Source organism: Mastigoproctus giganteus, chromosome 13 (genome assembly GCF_048544385.1).
Source record: "Mastigoproctus giganteus isolate SK-2022 chromosome 13, ASM4854438v1, whole genome shotgun sequence".
NCBI classification, from domain to species: Eukaryota; Metazoa; Arthropoda; class Arachnida; order Uropygi; family Thelyphonidae; genus Mastigoproctus; species Mastigoproctus giganteus.
Genome location: NC_143587.1, coordinates 82,474,691 through 82,495,462, shown reverse-complemented (window position 1 = coordinate 82,495,462; position 20,772 = coordinate 82,474,691). Strand labels below are relative to the sequence as shown.

The 20,772-nt window shown below is 39.5% G+C and overlaps 1 protein-coding gene across 1 annotated transcript in view; it reads right to left on the bottom strand.

Annotated features, from left to right (window-relative positions):
- LOC150076223 (uncharacterized) overlaps nucleotides 1–16,010 on the bottom strand; it is a 232,571-nt gene extending 216,561 nt beyond the window's left edge. Inside the window, exons 1-3 of the mRNA XM_090387290.1 lie at nucleotides 15,929–16,010; nucleotides 7,106–7,159; nucleotides 1,100–1,259 (exon numbers count right to left, since the gene is read on the bottom strand). Coding sequence (XP_090243416.1) covers nucleotides 1,100–1,259; nucleotides 7,106–7,155 — 210 coding nt within the window. The 5' untranslated portion in view covers nucleotides 7,156–7,159; nucleotides 15,929–16,010. The remainder of the gene's footprint in view (nucleotides 1–1,099; nucleotides 1,260–7,105; nucleotides 7,160–15,928) is intronic.
- Nucleotides 16,011–20,772: the final 4,762 nt, after the last annotated feature.

The following is a 20,772-nucleotide window of genomic DNA, read 5'->3' as shown; positions in this document are numbered from 1 at the left end:
ACCAAAAACAGATTTGGAACACCCAAAGATGTATCTAAATCAACATATTTCCAATGAGAAATGCTTGTTGACCTGTGCAATTTCTAAATCTAAAATATATGCCAAACAAAAATCCTAACATCGGTGTAGCTAGCCCATGAACAGAAAATCATCTCATATACAAAGAAACACACTCAGAAATTTTCAAAAAAACACAAGCCACAACTATGCTACATAAATTTAAAATAATGGACACACCACCTTCATGTCATCTGATTATGCTCAATAGCCATGAAAGAATATCTTAATTTGTTAAATTAATCTTAATTAAAAGAATCTGGGTTGGTTGCTTTTTATTTGTTTCCCTTTGTTACCGTGTCAAAATTCATAATTACAATGAAAGCTACACAAAGTTATATTTTATTCATTATTTGTTTAATAAATTATTTGGTATCATACAAAAATATTTGCTGTTTTATGTTTTCATCCCTGTATGTTATGAAATGCCCTTTAACTAATCTTATAGTTTTTATTTAAACACATCGCAGATTCTATTCACAGATTTTCATAAAATTTCATAATGCATTTATTTAGAATGTTACATAAAAATAGTTACAAAATATTATTAATTTAAGAAAAAAAAATCAAAGGCACCTGAAATGTAATGTTATAAGTAGAGTGCTAAAGCTATTTTGAAATTCTCAAAATTATGAAAAGTTGGAAAACTTCTGGTCCATGCTTGTATCTTTGCTTACAACAAGGTTTAAATTGGCAAGGAAATACAATTGTCTTAATGTTAGCATGAATTGCCATGATATTTCATTACTTTTAAACAAATAGCATTGCTATATGATTAATCTTCCATTTATTTAAAAGATGAGGCACTGACATTATAGCCTGTTTTCAAACTCACTGGTCCCTCATCAGATAGGTGATCTCAAGTGACAATGGTAGTGAAACTGTTTGATGTTTACTGCCATTCATTACATGAAATCAGAACTTTGAAATCATAAAAGAGCTTTAGGCATTTTGAGGAATTCAGATAACCAGAACAGAATTACAAACACACACAAATATATATATATATATGATGTATATATTATATACTATATAAGCTTACATCGGGATCATGACTTGAACTAGATCGTTGTGGCTGTGAGAAAAGATCCTGAGAATCAAACTGTTGTGAAAATTCTATATTAGAACTGTGTGATTGTGAACCACCTTGACTAGTACAAATTAAGTCTGAACCATCATAACGTGATCCAAGAAAATGTTGCCTACAGAAAACAAAACAAGAAAATCAAACTGGAAACTAACATTTTGAAAATGAATAAACACAAGATAAAAAAAATTTATTCAGCAATATTTACAGCAGAAATCAAATTATCAATTATAATGGATAAAACATTAAGTCATTTCAAAATGATGACTGATCTCAAATAAATTTCTACATCTGTCAATTTAATGGAAGGAGGCATATACCTTTAATGAAGAAGGCATAAGCATATAGATTCTAGTTCTAATGATGCATTACACATATTTTTTCTAAATAGACTGTAATAATGCATTACACTTACACTGCATTACATTGCATTTTTTAAAACAATGCATTATTTTTCTGTCTCCAATTTTTTGGAGAAGATCACACCAAAGCATTTTTTGTAAAGTTTTGTTAGTTTAAACAAAAAGGGTTTAAAAAAATCTGAGCCCATTTTAATCAACTGGGAAATTAAAATCCCCCATTTAAGACAATCGAATTTACTAGCCCAATCTATTTCGCTGTACAGTTGTACATTATACTCATCAGAGTCATTAGGCCTATAACAAACTCCTGCTGTCAATTTTGTTTCCCAGTGCTTATGTTACACCAAACTGACTTGACACTGCACTGTCCACCCATATCAACTGGCTGCACTTCTTCAGATTTTATATGTTTCTTAACTAATAGCATAACCCCTCCTCCATTCCTATCCTGTCTATCCTTCCTCTACACATTGTACTACCAAATTCCAATTCTGCATTCCTTATATCTGTGTGACATCGCGTCTCTGATATTCCAACAATATCTGCCTTTGATGTTTTGACCAACACCTCAACTTCATCATATTTATTTACCAAACTCCTAGCATTGGTGTACATGCAAGTATACATGTACCTGTCCCTATTCTTAGCTAGCCTAACACAGCCCACGATGACACCCAGCAGTCTCTGAAATCCCTTGGACCTTGTTTTCCAGGCTTTTGCTCATTCCAGTAGAAGCAGTGCAAGAATCACTTTCACCTCTTCTAGCGGCTACTGTTAATCTATTAGTCTGTGTATCCCCTCAAGCTAGCAGTTTTCCGACCCACCTAACACTGCCTCGATAGTATCCACAAATATTCTTGCACCCTTTCTATTTAAGTGTATCCCATCCGTGTAGAGGTAGTCTCCTGTTATGAAGCCAGACCAGACTGAGAAAAATTCTACCCTATGAGTCTTGCTCAACCTCTCCAGGGCCAAATTCGTTGACAAGGATCTCATCATGTACTCCCTCCTTCGAGTCTTGGCAGAATTGCAGACACTTTTAAATTCAACACTAACTCACGGCTTTTTTTCAACATTGACCTGTACTTGTTAAGTAATTCCACCGGTCTCTACTCTTAATATCATTAGTGCCGACATGTACAACAATATCACCTTTTTTGTGCCTTTAAAAGATTATATCTGTCTACAACATCATCAACTTTGCCAGTGGCAGACATACCCTGGTCCTGTTCCACCTATCCGTTTTGCACAATATATTCCCCATTTCACAATAGAATAACCGACAATAACTTGTTCCTGTGGGATCAATGCATTCTGCCCTGGAGATTGCCACTGTGTTGCCTGATGCTCAAGTGCAAACACTGATATTGATGTGGGCAGCTGAGAGCTTGATGGGCCCCTCAATTTAAATCCTTCGAGGGCATCTACCCTATTCTTCAAACTCTCATTAGGCCCATAACATTGCTGAGTTGCTGCCCGATTTCCTCACACTCCTTACATTGAGCACACACAAAGACATTCCCCTTGGCAATATCATGTCCATTCCTGATTGTCCATAAACATCAAACAAGTAGTTCATTTTCGATTGTGAGTGACCACCCAGATGTGAACCAACGTAAGCAGGGGTCGAGGTGTGGCACCCACACCACATGGAACAATGCCACCCCTCTGTGTTACCAGGTTATACTGGTTATATTAGGTGGTAGATGACTCTCATCAACCACTGCAATACCACCAGTTTGCTTATTGGAGGCTTGAAGTGGTGGAACCCATGTTTAGTCTCCAGAGCTAAGTTCCGGTCAGCCTGGAAGTTCTGGAAAAAAAAAATGTGTATATATATATATATATATATATATATATATATACACACACACACACACACACACACACACACACACACTGATGAGCCAAAACATTATGACCACCTACCTAATATGATATTGGTCCTCCATTTGCAGCCAAAACAACTCGTATCCAGCAAGGCATGGATGCTACAAGATTTCTAAATGTCTTGTGGTATCTGGTACCAACACGTAGCCAGCAGATCCTTTAATTCCTGTAAGGTCCATGGTTGAGACACTGCAGATCGGAGTTGCTGTTCCAACACAAACCACAGATGCTCGGTGGGATTGATGTCTGGGGAATTTGGAGGCCAGGGCAAACCTGGAAGTCTTCCTCATGTTATGCAAAACAGTCTCAAACAATCTGGGCAGTGTGGCATGGCACATTATCCTGCTGAAAGACGGCACCGGTCTTCCCCTCAGGCGGTGGCCAGAGGGGAAGACCGTTACCATGAAAGGGAGTACCTGGTCAGCATGATGTTTAGGTAGGTGGTAGACATCAGAGTGCCTGGCACATGGATGACTGGACCAGGATATCCCAGCAGAACATCGTCCAAAGCATGACACCGTCGCCACCGGCTTGTTTCCGTCCCAGGAGTCATCACTTCCCCAGATAAACGACACACATATACCTGGCCGTCCACACTGTGCAACAGGAAACCAGACAACCTTCTTCCAATCGCTCAAAGTCCAGTTTTGATGCTCGCATGCCCATTGTAGGAGCTGTCGCTGGTGAACCATGGTTAGCATAAGCAATTGGAGCAGCCTGCTTCCACAGAGTCCCATTTCAGCAGGGTTCGATGTACTGTGTTTTGATGCATTACTCACATATTTCAATTACCAGCTACATGCACCACAGTCACCCTTCTGTTGCCACGTACCATCCGAGAGAGAGCTTTCGCTGACCTCTAGCATCAATGAGCTGTGGTCAAACACCTTGATGAGAGTTAATGGGTTTCTCCTCATCAGACCACTTTAGGTAGGTACTAACCACAGCTGACAATGAGCACCCAACCAGCCGTGCCGTTTCGGATATGCTCTGACCAAGTCGTCTGGCCATTACAATTTGGCCTTTGTCAAACTTGCTTAAGTCCGCTGCCTTTCCTATCTGAAGAACAAGAGTAACACTGATTAATGGAGCTGAGTATTAAGTGGTTTTTATACCATGTCCCGAACCGCGCACGCACCATAATTCACCTGCAGTTGCTTCGATTTGCAAAACGACTCCCTGGTCGTAATGTTTACTCATTGGTGTATATACATCAGTAGTAGCATTAGCATTAGTAGAGGCATACAATGCAAGAAAGCAAGCTTATGCAGAATCAGCCAAAAAATGATCACAGTCACCCAGTGGTTCCTTTATCTGCAAATTCTTAATGCATGAATAATCACTGATGATAATCAGATCAGGAGTATTACTCCCTCTGGTTGCCTCTCGAACATGTTGTTGTAGAAAACAGTTAAAATTCGTCTCAGTTAAAAGTTAAAATCCCCCATTATAAGACATTCTATTTCTCTGCACAATTGCTCATTACACTCATCGGATTCATTAGGCCTATAACACACACCCCTATTCTCATTTTTCCTTTCCCAGTGCTTATGTCACACCAAACAGACTCAACATTGCATTGTCCACCAACATCAATTGGATGGACTTCCTTAGATTTTATGTGTTTTTTAACTAACAGCATAACCCCTTCCTGTCCTGTCTATCCTTTCTGTACACATTGTACTCCCCAAATTCCAATTCTGTACTGCTTATATCTGTGTGACACCATGTCTCTGATATCCCAACAATATCTGCCTTTGATGTCTTGACTAGCACTTCAAGCTCATCAAATTTAGTAACTATACTCCTAGCATTGATGTACATGCAATGCTAGGAGTATAGTTACTAAATACATGCACCTGTTCCTACTCTTAGTAACTCTAACACAGCCCATGTATTTACTTATTCCACTATGACTCCCAGCAGTCCTGGAAATCTCCATTACCTTGATTTCCAGGCTGCTGTTCATTCTACTAGAAGCAGTGCAAGAATTGCTTTTGCCTCTGCCTGTGGCCACTGTTAACTTTTTAGTCTGCGTATTCCCCCAAGCTAGCAGTTTTCCGACCCACCTAAAACTGCCTCGATAGCATCAGCAAATATTCTTGCACCCTTTCTATTTAAGTGTACCCCGTAGTAAAGGGGGAACCGAAAAATCTTTCTGCCCAGGCCTCGAAAATACCTTGATCTAGTATTGATAACAGCCCAACATCATATTACTCGTAGTGCATAACTGTAACTCTTATCACAGAGATAATGTATTTGTCTGCATCCCCTGATAATTTATATGCATCCATCCATGTATGTATTTTTCTTCTCTGTCTCATCAGATCATTTGACATTGCTTTAGGTTTAAGCCTTGAACAGTATCTCTTGATTGGTATAAAAAGCCTATTAACTTCTCTGATTACTTCCGTTAATGTTCTTGATTTAGAATTTGCTATTGGTGATATAATAATCCCGCTGAATAGAATTTAAAAACTGTCTGCAACTATTGAAGCCACCTTTACAAAAGTAAAAGTAATTCACTTTGCCCTTGACAATGGTTACATTTTTAAGTAAATCCCACATCAGTACACTGTGTTCACTGCTGATAATCAGATCAATGGTATTGCTTTCTCTTGTTGCCTCTCTAATAAGCTGCTGTAGATAAAAACCAGTCATCTAATAAACTTAATTTTTGGATAATATAATCCCCATCTCCCTGACAATAGAGTCACTGACAATAACTAGTTCCTGTGGGACCAGTGCATTCTGCCTTGGAGACTGCTGCTGTGTTGCCTGATGCACAGGAGTGAGTTCTGTCATTGAGTTGGACAGCTGAGAGCTTGATGGGCCCCTCATATTAATTTCTTCGAGGGCATTTACCCTATACCTCAAACTCTCATAGATGCCCATTAGAATGCTGAGTTGGCGCCTAATTTATTCACAGTCTCTGCACCTAGCACACACCAAAAAATCCTCCTTGGCTTGATCATGTCCTGTTATAGACAGATCTGCAAACATTTCACATTGCGTGCATTATTTTAGACTGTGATGCATTGGAGAATCACCCCCTTTGGTTTTCCTGCGGGAACCAAAGGGGACGATATGTGAGAAATGTTTGGGAGTCGGAAAGAAGAGTTATGCTATGGAGATCAGACATGACTTACAGCCACTTCAACCCCTGCTTTAAGCAAAATGGCAAGATCATGAGAATTACAAAACCTTCAAGAATTATCTAGTGTTACAGAAGTGCAGCCATTACTTTCTTTGGTGTGGATCCCACTTCACCACATACCAGGTGTAAACCTATCCTGGTTTACACCTGGAGAGCCACCTACAATGTTTGGGTATTTATTTCAAAAGTATTCTTTCATATTCTTGATTCAAATTCTTGATTCAAAGAATATTTCAATATTTCAATCAAGAATATGGGAAATATATACCCAGTATAAATAACAGTCCATCAGCATAATGATACAAGCAGAGAATATCATTGCTTCAGAATGATCTGGCATTGCAAAACAATGTATATCAAATTTATTTAAACTCAAAGTGTGGCTTTGGCTATCCTCACCAGAAGGATGCAACAAGCTCCAGGGGCCTTTGCATGTTACAGATAAATGCATAAATACTCATTCATCTGTAATAATATTAAATGATTTAATTTATAAACACAAGCTATCTTTATGTAGAAAATACACATTAAAATATTAAAATAACAACATACCCTGGATTACTACAAAAAAGCTCATGTGTTGTCACCTGATTTGAAAACATATTCCTGTAAAATAAATCAATAAAAAAAAAAAATACTTAAAATTCATTAATATATCTGACAAAACTAAAAATATAATACATATTTCATAACACAGTTAGTAGGAGTAATGGCAAATTATTCAAGAAAACAAGCTTTTATAGCATCAACTAAAAAAAAAAAAAAAAATCCATACCCTGTTCCAAAAATCAACCGCATGCTGGCTGAAGTCAAACTTCTGGACATTTATTCTGAACCCAGACTACCTCAACTCATTGACAAAACTCCATGACCTCAGGGACTCACATCTGGTAAGTATGGGCTTGGCACACCCAGGGTCCTGAGCTGGATATCATCATTCTTCTCTTCCTAGGTGATTACCTTTTTTCTCTCTCTCTCTCACACGGGTTAGTTCAGAAATTTTTTTTTGGCTGGTGCAGCATAAGCCTCAGGCTTCCTTGCACCATATGGTATAATAATAATAACAATAAATAATGATAATAATGACCTGCCCTGGCAGCCCGTCTGCACTGCTCAGCAAACTTCATTTTTGACTGCACAATTACTCCCCCCCCCCGGTCTTTTTCACTTTCCACTCCCTGAGTGTAGTACCACACAGTTGGTACATTTCTCTTTGATTATTGCTTCTCATATGCAGTACTTTGCATTTGTCAATGTTAAACTTCAGTTGCCACTTCTCAGCCCCTTTGCCCAACTTATTTAGATCCAGTTGGAGTAGCATACTTTTGTTAACAACCCTACCAACCTTGGTATCATCTGCAAACTTGGACATTAAACCTGATATACCTTCATCAATATCATTGATAAATAAACAAAACAACAATGGGCCCAACACCTGGGGAACTTCAGTAATAACATTTGTCCACAAAAAGCAGTGTCCATTTATTACCACTCTCTGTCATCTCCCATTCAACTAACCCTTTATCCATTGTAGCAAGTTACCCTTAATGGGAGCTTAGAGGGGAACAGGTATCCTGTGTGTTATCAGACACTCAGCCTAAAACACTGATGGATCCAATATCTCTCTATTACAGAAGATTTAGGAGAAGTCCGGTTGGCCTGCCTCCCTAAAATCCACTCATGCACACCTTCTCGATGGTAAGCCCTGTTACGTCACTTAGGTGGCAACGAACGTGTAGAGTGGTTCTCTTCAAGACGCCTGGTCAGCGTGAAGAGGAAAAGACCAAACCCTCCAGCAATGAGAGCACAACAATACAAATGGCCCTCAGTCCCCAGCAGCTTTCACTCTCCCTCTTATGGCAGCGAGAGGATCAGAGTGGAAGCAGAGGGTGCTAAGAATCTCTGGGTACGACCAGGCTGCCATGCGCGGAAATTCAACTTGGCCTGTTATAACGTACGATCACTCATCGGTGAAGACAGGATATTAGAGCTCGAAAAGGAATTAGAAAATGTGAATTGGAATATCATCGGTTTGGCTGAAACAAGAAGAAGAAATGAATCACTTATAAGTTTATCAAGTGGAAATCTGTTGTACACCAATGGAAACAGTGAAAGGAGTGAAGGTGGAGTTGGGTTTCTCATCCATAAAGATTTTAAAAACAACATTTTGGAATTCAAAAGTACATCACCAAGGGTGTCAAGACTAATACTCAAGATTTCTAAGAGGTACAAGCTAAAGATTATAATGATTTATGCGCCAACATCGAGCCATGATGATGAAGAGGTTGAAGAAATGTACACTGAAATTGAGAGTCTTCTAGATGAGCAAAAAACCCACTACACTATTATTATGGGGGACTTCAATGCTAAGGTTGGAAAAAGGCAAAACAGCACAGAAAGAGGAACTATAGGAAATTTTGGAATTGGTGAAAGAAATAAAAGAGGTGAAAGACTTGTGGAATTTGCAGAATCTCAAGGAATGTCAGTAATGAACACTTTTTTCAAGAAAAGGGTGAAGAGAAAGTGGACATGGAAGAGTCCAAATGGATTAACAACTAATGAAATCGACTTCATCCTCACTAACAGAAGATATATTGTGAATGATGTTACCGTCCTGAATAAGGTAAATGTTGGAAGTGATCAAAGAATGGTAAGATGTACACTTGATATAGATGTAGGAAAGGAAAGGAAAAAACTGACTCGAGTAAATAATACAAAGGTCTTTGAAATAACAGAGGAGGAGAAAAAGCAGTATGTACTGGAACTTAAGAACAAGTTTGAGCTTCTGCAGAATGCTCAGGACCAAGATATCGACGAGGAATATTACAACTTTCTGAAAGTGATAAAGCCCAAGAAACCTATAGGGAAACAGAAATCCAAAGAAGAAAAAATTAGTCAAGAAACACTCGTCATGATGAACCAAAGACGACAAATGAAGAGCAAGAAAAACACTGACAGGGAGAAAATTGAGTATACTGAGTTATGCAAAGCCATTAGAAAGAGACTCAGAGAGGACATAAGAAGATTTAACACAAGAAAAGTAGAACAAGCATTAAGGGAAAACAAAGGATTTAAATCAGCAGCCATGAGCAGTAATACAGAAAGACAAATGATCCTGAAACTGAAGAATAGCGATGGTGTTCTTATAAACAGCAGAGAAGGCATAATTCAAATAGTAGAAGACTACTATAGAGAATTATACAAGGAGCGAGGGAATGATACCAGCAGTGGGGAAGATGGATTGCAAAGTAGCAACACATACGACATACCCGATATTCTTCCTGATGAGGTAGAACATGCATTGAAGAAAATGAAGAATCGGAAAGCCCCGGGGGAAGATGAAGTTACTGTAGAGTTGTTAAAATTGGGAGGAAGAGACATAACACAAAAACTGGCAAGGCTCTTCACAAAGTGCATTAGAAAAGGTGTGATGCCTAAGCAGTGGAATAATGCAATCATAGTTTTGCTGCATAAGAAAGGAGATAAATCAGAAATTGGAAATTATAGACCAATTAGCTTGTTATCCCATATCTACAAGTTGTTCACAAGGGTCATTACTAACAGATTAGAAAGAATACTTGATGAGAATCAACCAAAAGAGCAAGCTGGCTTTCGGACAGGATTCTCAACTATGGATCACCTTCACGTATTATCACAGCTAATGGAGAAAGCAAATGAATATAAAACACCATTATGCCTGGCATTTGTGGATTATGAAAAGGCATTTGACTCCATACAGCATAAGGCAATGTTTCGGGCACTGGAAAGACAAGGCATAGATACTCCATATATTATGATTTTGAAGAAAATATATGAGAGTGCTACATCCTTTATTAGACTAGACAAAGACAGTAGCAAATTTAAAATCGAGAAAGGAGTTTGACAAGGAGACACAATATCTCCGAAGCTGTTTACTGCTGCCCTTGAGGAAGCTTTCAGAAGATTAGACTGGTCGCAGAAAGGAGTCAATGTGAACGGAGAGTACCTAAACCATTTACGATTTGCAGATGACATTGTGGTCATAAGCCACGATCCCAAAGAATTAGAGGAAAATCTTAATCAGTTATGCACAGTTAGTAAGGATTTTGGACTAAAGATGAATATGGCTAAAACAAAAGTAATGATGAACAAGTATGCCACGGAAAGGGAAATAATGATTGAAGGAGCAGTAATTGAAAAGGTGGAGTCATATACTTATCTGGGACAAGTTATTAGCTGTAATAATGATAAATGGCTGGAAGTCAAGAGAAGAATAAATTTTGGATGGATAGCATTCAGGAAATATAGTCACATACTGAAGAGCAATATCCCAGTTTGTCTGAAACGTAAAATAATGAATCAATGTATACTCCCCACCATGACTTATGGAAGTGAAACTTGGGCACTCACCAAAAGAATGGAAGAGAAGCTGAGAACTACACAGCGAAGAATGGAACGAATTATATTGGGAATCAGACTGTTAGATAAGAAGAGATACACATGGATTAGGCAGCAAACTCAAGTAAAGGACATTCTTATCAAAACTAAAGAACTAAAATGGTCTTGGGCAGGACACATAGCTCGAAGACATGATGACAGATGGACTAAGAAAATAACAGAATGGTACCCCAGAGGAGCTAGAAGAAAACCTGGAAGACAAAGACGGAGATGGATAGATGAAATTCATGAGTTTTTGAGTAGTAAATGGAGAGTAAATGGAAAGTTGCTGGAGAGGCCTTCATCCTGCAGTGGATTGAAAATGGCTGATGATGATGATGATGATGACCCTTAATGACATACCTCTCCAATTTGTACAGCAGTCTTCCATATGCAACAGTACCAAAAGCTTTCTTGAAATCCAAGTATATGATATCAAAATTATTTTTGGCATTCAGTTCCTTTGTGACCAGATCATAGTATCCTATCAAATTTGTCAGACAAGACTTTCCCTTAACAAACCCATGCTGTGTCTGAATTATTGCTGCAGTCTTGTCTAGATGATCCTGCAATGTATCTTTAACCAGTGACTCCATTATTTTACCCGGAACAGAAGTTAAACTAACTGGTCTATAATTACTTGTGTCACCCTTCGATCCCCCTTTGTGAATTGGGGATACATTTGCACATCTCCAGTCCGTGGGAACCTCCCCTGAGTCCAAGGATGCTCTCATAATTATGGCTAAGGGTTTGCTTAGTTGCTTTGCTGCCTCCTTTAATATAACTGGATAGATCCCATCCACCCCAGGTGCTTTTCAAAGAAGATATTGTCGAAAATCGCCCAACTGGGGTGAAGAATAACACCTCACCCACCATATAGTCCTGAACTCACCCCACCAGATTTTTTTTTTTTTTTTTTGTTTGGTAGACTGGAGGCATACCTGTGTCTCCAGTCTGTACCAAATTTTTTTTAACTTTCCACGATTTTTAGGATTATTAAAATTGTGTATAATAAAAAAATGTAATAAACAGTTATATGTTATTTATTGTAATATTTATTAATAATAAAATTAATTTTATTATTAATTTTATTAATAAGAAAAATGAAAAAAATTCAAGATAAAATTGCAAAAATACAATTCCAGTAACAAAGATTGCAACATTTTATTTTGAGAGATCTGATACTGTTTCTTTTTATCCATGATATCTTGATCGTGTTGTAGAAATGCAAAGAGTATTTTCTAAATTTATGCCAGAAATTACATTAATACAAAATATATAATAAATAGCAGGCCATTTATTATATATATTTTGAAAACGCGGGCTGGATTATGCAGTTCGCAAATATAATATATATATTTGAATGGTACAATCGCTTTAAAATTTTTTCAATATTCAATAACCATAGGAACCATCTCAAAATGTCAATGGCGACCTAGAAATCTTTAAACATATCTAAAAAAATCTTGGAGTTATAAATATAATTCAATCTATATCAATGATTTTGAAATTCAGAAAACTCAAATAAATTTGAAGACTTCAGTTACATACACATTATAAAGGGATGATTAAGCGGTGGATACAGAGTAGTTATAAATGGCTACTACTCTTTATGGACTAATATTGTGAGTGGGATCCTGCACCATCAGGTTCTTGTCTTCTTAAGATTCCTAATTTTGATTAATGACAATGATATAGGCAGAGCTTTTGGCTAAGCTCCATTATTTGAGTAGCACTTGTCTCTGCGCAATGGGTGTGGTCGTAGAACGGAGTGATTGTATTGAGTTCTATGATTATTATGAAGGCGTTTTCTTTCTGAGTGTTTTGAGTTGTCAAGGAGGGGCGCTTAGCTTAGGTAGAGTGTTTATCCCCCTATCCCACTGTTTTAAAATCAGAAAATGAGTTCCAAATTTAAAAACAGCGGCAAGTGGGGGAAAAAACACCCTAGGCATATCAACCAAGGAGGACAGTAGGTGGAGTCTCGCCCTGTCACTGCCGTATTGCCGAGAGTCGGTATTCATTTGGGATGCTGTACCCTTAACTGAATCTAGACGCATATTTAATAACAAAAAAATACATATATTTTTAAATAAAAACAATGTACTATTATTAATGCCACTGGCACGTTGTGTGTCGGCAGAGACTTAAACCAGTGCCACACAGTAGTAAGATTTACGACAGTAGACCTTCGAAATAATGGCACCCCAAATAACAGCACATTGAGATCAGATGTTACATACATCACAGATAGGCACAATATAGCCTTAGCAGCTTATGTGCCATTAAGCCTCCATAACACAAACAACATCACAGATGTCTTGCAATGCCGAAATAAGAAAACGGCAAGTCACGCAAATACTGTATTGTTTACGTTCACCATTTTCAAACTGAATTCTGTGATATCAGTATATTTTCAAAGAAAATATACTGATATCACAGATTATACTGTTGTTTTACATTTATTTTAAATTAAAAACCCCTCGCCATGGCTCCTAAAGTTAACAAACCTCATACAGAGAAGAAAAGAAGAACATTAAAGCTTAGTGACAGACTTGATAAAATCAAAACTATTACATTAGGGTCACCCGGAAAGTTAATTCATATACCCATGTGTATTGTGTTTGAAAATTGTGTGTTCTCTGGTCGATTTGCCTGTTTTGCTGGATGAAAACCCCCAGTTTCCGCTGGGAAAAACCTTGCCATCTCTGCCTGACACCGACTAACTCAGCCACGGAAAAAGGCCCAAAAAAGTTCCTTGTGTCATCAATAAAATTTTAACCCGGCCTTTTCTACCCAGTATGGGGAGGACAGTGAGTCACTGTCTTTGTCTGAGTAGCACAGTGACCACTGTGCTACTCACACAAACTAAACTTGATATAATAAAGAAAATAGAACGGGGCATAAGCAGGAGTGTATTAATGCCAGAATATAACATTGGACTGTCAAAGTGTTTATGTTTTTTCATGTGCAATTAATAAAATTGCATTCAGCATATTAGTATGCAGCAAACTCTAAATTAGCTAAAAATGGAATCAGTTTAGTTATATCTCATACAGTAAATAACTCCACAAGTTGCCATGATATTGCACTACCTCGAATAAGTAATGCTTCACCAACGGAGAAGACTATTGTCAGGGGCATTCCTAGGGTATGTGGCACCCGGATGCCAATTGAAATTTGGCATTCACCTTTAAAATTTTCTTCATATATGTAAGTTTCAAGTTTTCAGGCATTCCTTGAACATTGGCACCCAGGTGCAGTGCACCCCTTGCACCCTTGGGATGGCCTGCCCCTGACTATTGTTACTTATTCTCAGCGGATACTACCACCAGATGGCATTTCGCCAACCGGGTTAGCCAGGTGGGTAAAGTGGCTGCCTGGCAACCCAAAGGTCGCAGGTTCGAATCCCGCCTCCGGCTTGGATCACAGTAAAATGCAAAAACTTTGGGAGGTGCATTATGGCCACACCAATGTGCCAACAACTAACAAAAAAAAAAAAAAAGAAAAAAATGGCATTTCAGGGCTATGTGGCCCACCTTCAGGGGATGGGTAGGTAACCTAGTGATGCAATGATAGCTATTCAGTTATGAAGTACAACTCCACAATATGAGAGATGCCTGCTGGTGTATAAATTAAATTAGACTAAAATGCTTTTTGGGCTTAAGCCTCAGGCTGCGTAAGAATTTGACAACGTACAAGTTTGTGCAATAGCAACATATTATTGCACAAATGAGTCTTAAGCCCAAAATGCATTTTAGTCTAATTTGCTTTATACATCAGTCATCTCTCATATTGTGGTTTATACTTCATAACTGAATTGCCATCACCTACCCTGGTGATGTAATGATGAAATGTATCCACCCACCAAAGATGGGCTAAATTTCCCTGAAAAGGAGCAGTCTAGGTGCTGGTATTCGCTGAACAGGGACGGGCCGTCCCAAGGGTGAAAGGGGTGCACTGCACCCAAGCTGATTGATTGATTGATTTGGTAGTTGTTGGCGCATCGGCTTCTGTGGCCATATTGCACCTCCCAAGGTTTTTGCAGTACTTTGATCCAAGCCCGAGGCGGGAATCGAACCCGCGACCTTTGGGTTGCCGGGCAGGTACTTTACCCACTCAGCTAGCCCGGTCGGCTCTGCACCCAAGCACCAACATTCAAGGGGTGCCTGTAAACCTGATACTTACATACATATATGAAGAAAATTTTAAAGGGAGCACCAGATTTCAATTGCCACCCAAGCGCCACATACCCTAGCAATTCCGCTGTCGCCTTGCATAAGAACAGTAGTCTTCTCCATTGGTGTAGCGTTACTTATTCAAGGTAGTGCAATATCATGGCAACTCGTGAACGATTCCGTTTTTAGCTAATTTAAAGTTTGCTGATTAGTAACATGCTGCCATTGCACAAAACTTGCAGGTTGTCGAATTCTTACGAAGCCTAAGAGTTAAGCCCAAAAAGCGTTTTAGTAAAACTGCATTCTCAATCTATTTGTTAGTTAGCCTCATTATTTCTGCACAAAAAAATTCCGAATTTAAACCTTCTAGATAACGGGAAAATCGAAATAAAGGCACCTTGAATTCCCGAAGGTCCCGTTATTCTGAAAGTCTACTGTACTCTGTAAATAAATTAGTAAGATACAACAGAGTAGTAATATCTTAATGCTCTGTGACTAGTGCACAACTTGACTTTGTGATTCTCTATTGAAGAGAGCCTTTACCAATCACAATGCTTAATTAAAAATTATTATTATTATTAGCCATATGGTGCAAGGAAGCCCATAGTCACCAGATGTGAGCCCCTGGGGTTAATTTAAAATGCTTACTAAAACCATGGCTTATTCAAAGCCAGCATGCAACCATAGACAAACATGTAAAACGATATCTCAATAAAAAAATACGAGAACATGCTTTCACTGTAGAAATCCTTATAAAAACTTTTGAATCGTAAATAAATAATACCTATAAAATTGGCTTTATTAATTAGTTTTGTCCAATTTATTATACTGTTGTGATTTGAATTGTCAAATTGGCGGTTAGGACGCCATTATTTTAAAAGCATCACTGGGGGATTAGTACGCATGCTGTTTGTTGGTTAAGTGCGATATAATTATAATTATTATTATTAGTCATATGGTGCAAGGAAGCTTGAGGCATATGCTGCGCCAGTCAAAAAAAATTTCTGAGTTATCCTGAGTGAGAGAGAGAGTCAGAAATAGAAGGGAATCACCAAGAAAGAGAAGAATGATCATATCCAGCTCAGGACCCTGGGTGGTCCAAGTCCATACTCACCAGATGGGAGCCCCTGGGGTAGTTTTGAAGTATCAAATAAAAGTAAAAGGTTACTTTATTAAAAATACTACAACAAAGAAGGGGGTGGGTATGTAGGGCAAGCAGCAAAAGTAATAAGCGATCGAAAGGATATAATTTTTTTTTCTTTAGATATCAGAAAAAAAAATCATTCGAAACTGTTTAAGACTTCGTAACACCCTCCCCCCTAATCTAACCTAATTTTCGGGATTTGGCATCATGATTTTCTAAAAATTTTCCAGGGGAAGAACTCCAGTTCCCACCTCCCTTCCCTTACTGGGATAAAAAAAAAAAAAAAATGATGAATGTATAAGTCTGCTAACGATCGAAAGGTGGGCAAGGTAGTCAATACCCCAGGGGCTCACATCTGGTGAGTATGGGCTTGGTACACCCAGGGTCCTAAGCTGGATATCATCATTCTTATCTTTCTTGGTATGGGCTTGGCACACCCAGGGTCCTAAGCTGGATATCATCATTCGTATCTTTCTAGGTGATTCCCTTCCCTTCCCTTCCCTTCCCTCTCTCTCTCTCTCTCTCTCTCTCTCTCTCTCTCTCTCTCTCTCTCTCTCTCTCTCTCTTAGGGTAACTCGGGAAATTAACTTAATGTGAGCTTAACTTCTGTTCCAGGAAAATTAATGGAGGCACTGGTTAAAGAAGCACTGCAGGATCATTTAGACAAGACTTCAGTTATAGCTCAGACACAGCATGGCTTTGTTAAGGGGAAGTCTTGCCTGACCAACTTGATTGGATACTATGATGCAGTCACAAAAGAACTGGATGCAGGGAATAACTTTGATATTATATACTTGGATCTTAGAAAGGCTTTTGATACTGTTGCACATGGAAGACTCTACACAAATTGGAGCAGTGTGACATTGGAGGCAAATTGCTGCTATGGATAAAGGGGTGGTTGATGGGGAGAAAACAGAGAGTGGTAATCAATGGACACTGCTCATCGTGGACTGATGTTATTAGTGGAGTCCCTCAGGGCTCAGTGTTGGGTCCATTATTGTTTTCTGTATTTATAAATGATATTGATGATGGTATATCGGGCTTAATGTCCAAGTTTGCAGACGATACAAAGGTTGGCAGGGTTGTCAAGGACACTACTGACACTATGCTGCTGCAACAGGATCTGGAAAGGTTGAGCAGATGGGCTGAGAGGTGGCAAATAAAGTTTAACATTGACAAATGTAAAGTACTACACATGGGAAACAGCAACCCCAGAGCAACGTATCAACTCTGTGGTACTACACTGACAGTGGTAGAGAATGAAAGGGACTTGGGGGTGGTTGTGCAGGCAGATATGAAGTTCTCTGAGCAGTGCAGACGGGCTGCAAGAGTAGCTCATGGAGTATTGTCAATGATATACAGGAATTTTTCCAGCAGGGATAAGGAGGTGATTATTCCATTGTATAAGGCGATGGTCAGGCCACACCTAGAGTACTGTATACAGGTCTGGAGGCCTCATTTCAAGAAGGATGTAGAGCTGCTGGAACGAGTACAGAGAAGGGCAACAAGATTAGTGAATGGAACAAAGGGGTGCTCTTACGAAGAAAGGCTTAAGTTTTGCAAATTACAGTGTCTGGAGACTAGGTACCAGCGAGGTGATCTGATAGAGGTGTATAAAGCCTTGAATGGTTTAAGCATGCTCAATGCTGATGGGATTCTTCCTCTAGCTCAGAAAAATCACCTGAGAGGGCATAATTTCAAATTGAGGAAAGACAGATGTAGGATAGACGTGCGGAAATTTGCCTTTAGCCAGCGGGTGGTTGGTTGGTGGAACAGACTTCCATCCCTTGTGGCGGAGGTTGATAGCCTAAATAAGTTTAAGGCTCAGCTGGACAGGTATTTTGAACGAACAGAGGGGTGAAGTGGAAGTGGTTTTTTTTTTTTTTTTTTTGGCTGATGCTGCATAAGCTTGCTTTCTTGCATCAAATGCCTCTACTAATGCTAATGCTAAAATTTTTTTTTGGCTGGTGCAGCATAAGCGACATATAGCTAATAATAATAATAATACTGTAATAAAATAATCAGAGTACACTACTTCAACCAAACATAAAATACTAGAGAACGCAAGGTCTTGCATCTAGATAGCAGTAATCCTAGAATAACATACCACCAAACTGAAGATTCTAAATAATGAAATATAATGAAAAAGACATGGGAATAATAAAAATCTAACTAACAATCTCATATGAAATTATAAGCAAAAGGGCTATGTGCTCCGCATTCATATTCAATAAAGTATTGTGCCACAGAGCAAAACGGAAAGAAAAGAAAATAACAGGTTGCAGGTAAAAATACGTTGAATGCTTACTATGAACAAAAATATAGCTAAAAATACAGGAAAGTAATACATGGCTTTCGGACGGGGGGGGGCCGTTTCATCAGTTCTGACCCTTAATGCAAAATACAGAACGTTATGTATGGTGAACTGTGTGCTACAGGTGCAGGTGACAATTACCTATTAGAAGGGAATGCTTGCACTTGTAGCTGTAATACCAACGTTTGTCAGCCAAAAGTATGATCTTCTCATTAATGGGATAAACACGACATCCATTGCTCCGGTTAAAGGAACCGCTACAGCACGAGATGTGCAGTGATTCCAGCCAAACGCGGCGACAATAATGGCGGTACCGATCAATAATCATGACGTTGCGGCGTGGATCAATATTGTGCTCGGTTGATCAGAAGTGCTCAACAATGACTGTGCTCCATGTCCGCTAAACAGATAGCTTTCTCGTGTTCAGAGACACGACTACTGAGTCTCCTGTCGGTTTCCGCAACATAGCAACCAGGGTAGTCACGGCAGGAAACACGGAAGCCTAATCCACCCTGCAGCGGGGGGAGAACTGGTGTCTTAACCCTTGAGACGAGAGATCGCAACATCCTGCGCAGGAGTTGTAAACATTTTATCCCATGAGCCTTTAAGACTAGAAATTTGTTACAATAGAACGGGATAAAGGCGGAATCATTACTACGCATGGCCCTGTAGGCCGCTAAGTGGTTGCGGGCCTGTAGGTCACATCTATCCAGGGCAAGATGAGCAGCCGCAACTTGCCAGATCTGTCTTAACCCAAACAATTTCAGTCCGCATCTCATCTGCAGAAATAGTACACGTCCGCTATTCGTTTAGCGGACGTGGTCCACTCAGCCATTGCTAAGCACTTCTGGTCAACAGAGCACGACATTGATCCACGCCATGACGTCATGATTATTGATGGGTCGCGCCATTACCATCGCCACATCTGGTTGGAATCGCTGTACATCTCCTGCTGTAGCGGTTTCTTCGACTGGAACAGAGGATGTCGTGTCCATCCCATTACTGAGACAACCATCCTCTTGACTGACAAACGTTGGCATTTACAACGTCCCTATGCAGTACAGCTACAACTGCAAGCATTCCATTCTAACAGCTAATTGTTACCTGCACCTGTAGCACGCAGTTCACAATGCATGACTGCCATGGCACGCACATGACGTTCTGTATTAACGGCCACCACTCGGATGACGGATGCTCCCCGTCAGAATGTACGTCAGCTATGTACTACTTTCCTGTATTTTTGCTTGTGTGTCTGTTCATAGTAAGCAATAAAGGTATTTTTACCTGCAACCTTTTATTTTCTTTTCTTTCCGTTTTGCTCTATGGCACAATACGTTTTGCTCTATGGCTCCAACAGAGAGAAAAGAGGGATGGCAAGGGGGCAGGCGACCAGGGGTAACTTCCACCCCTGCCTGGGTGGTGGAGAAAAAAAACCACGCAAGGGAGCGTGGCAAAGAAAGCTTAATGGCAGCAGCTGAGCTGTGCTTTGGAGTGTCATAACTGGGACGAAGGTCCCGTCCCATCTTGTCTGTTTTTTTTTTCAGAGTCTGGCAAGGCTGTCACACTTGGTACTGTACGTAATGTATCCCGCCCGATATATACTTGTCACTACGAGTTCGGAGCTTTCAGGTCTGGTCGTCAAGTGTGTGGTTATCACTAGACTTTGTCACAAGTAAGGGTCTCACTGCGGATTTCTCCCTTTTGTTAAGTCAAAATTAGAGATGTATGTTCACTGCAGCTGACTTGGGGGCGGTTTCAGGGCTTCTGTCCATTTGGTCAATGGGTCAACAGAGCTGCATAATATCACAATTTGTAAAGAGTCTAAATCAGGAAGGTCCAAAACACTGTTGTCATTCATATAACAGAGGTCCCATCCCAATAACGATGGTAGTCATTGACAGTCTAGCTTGAAATTGATTCAGCAGAGCTGCATAATATCACAATTTGTAAAGAGTCTAAATCAGAAAGGTCCAAAACAGTGTTATCGTTCATGGAACAGAGGTCCCATCCCATTAACGATGATAGTCGTTGACAGTCCAGCTTGAATTTGGGCAAGACGTGTTAATCAGGTGTACGTTCGTTCCAGCGGTAGGGATCTTCTTGTGAAGCGCTCCTGGCAGTATTGAGAAAAGTCCCTTGTACTCTCTGTTGCTGTCCAACAAGTAATGCT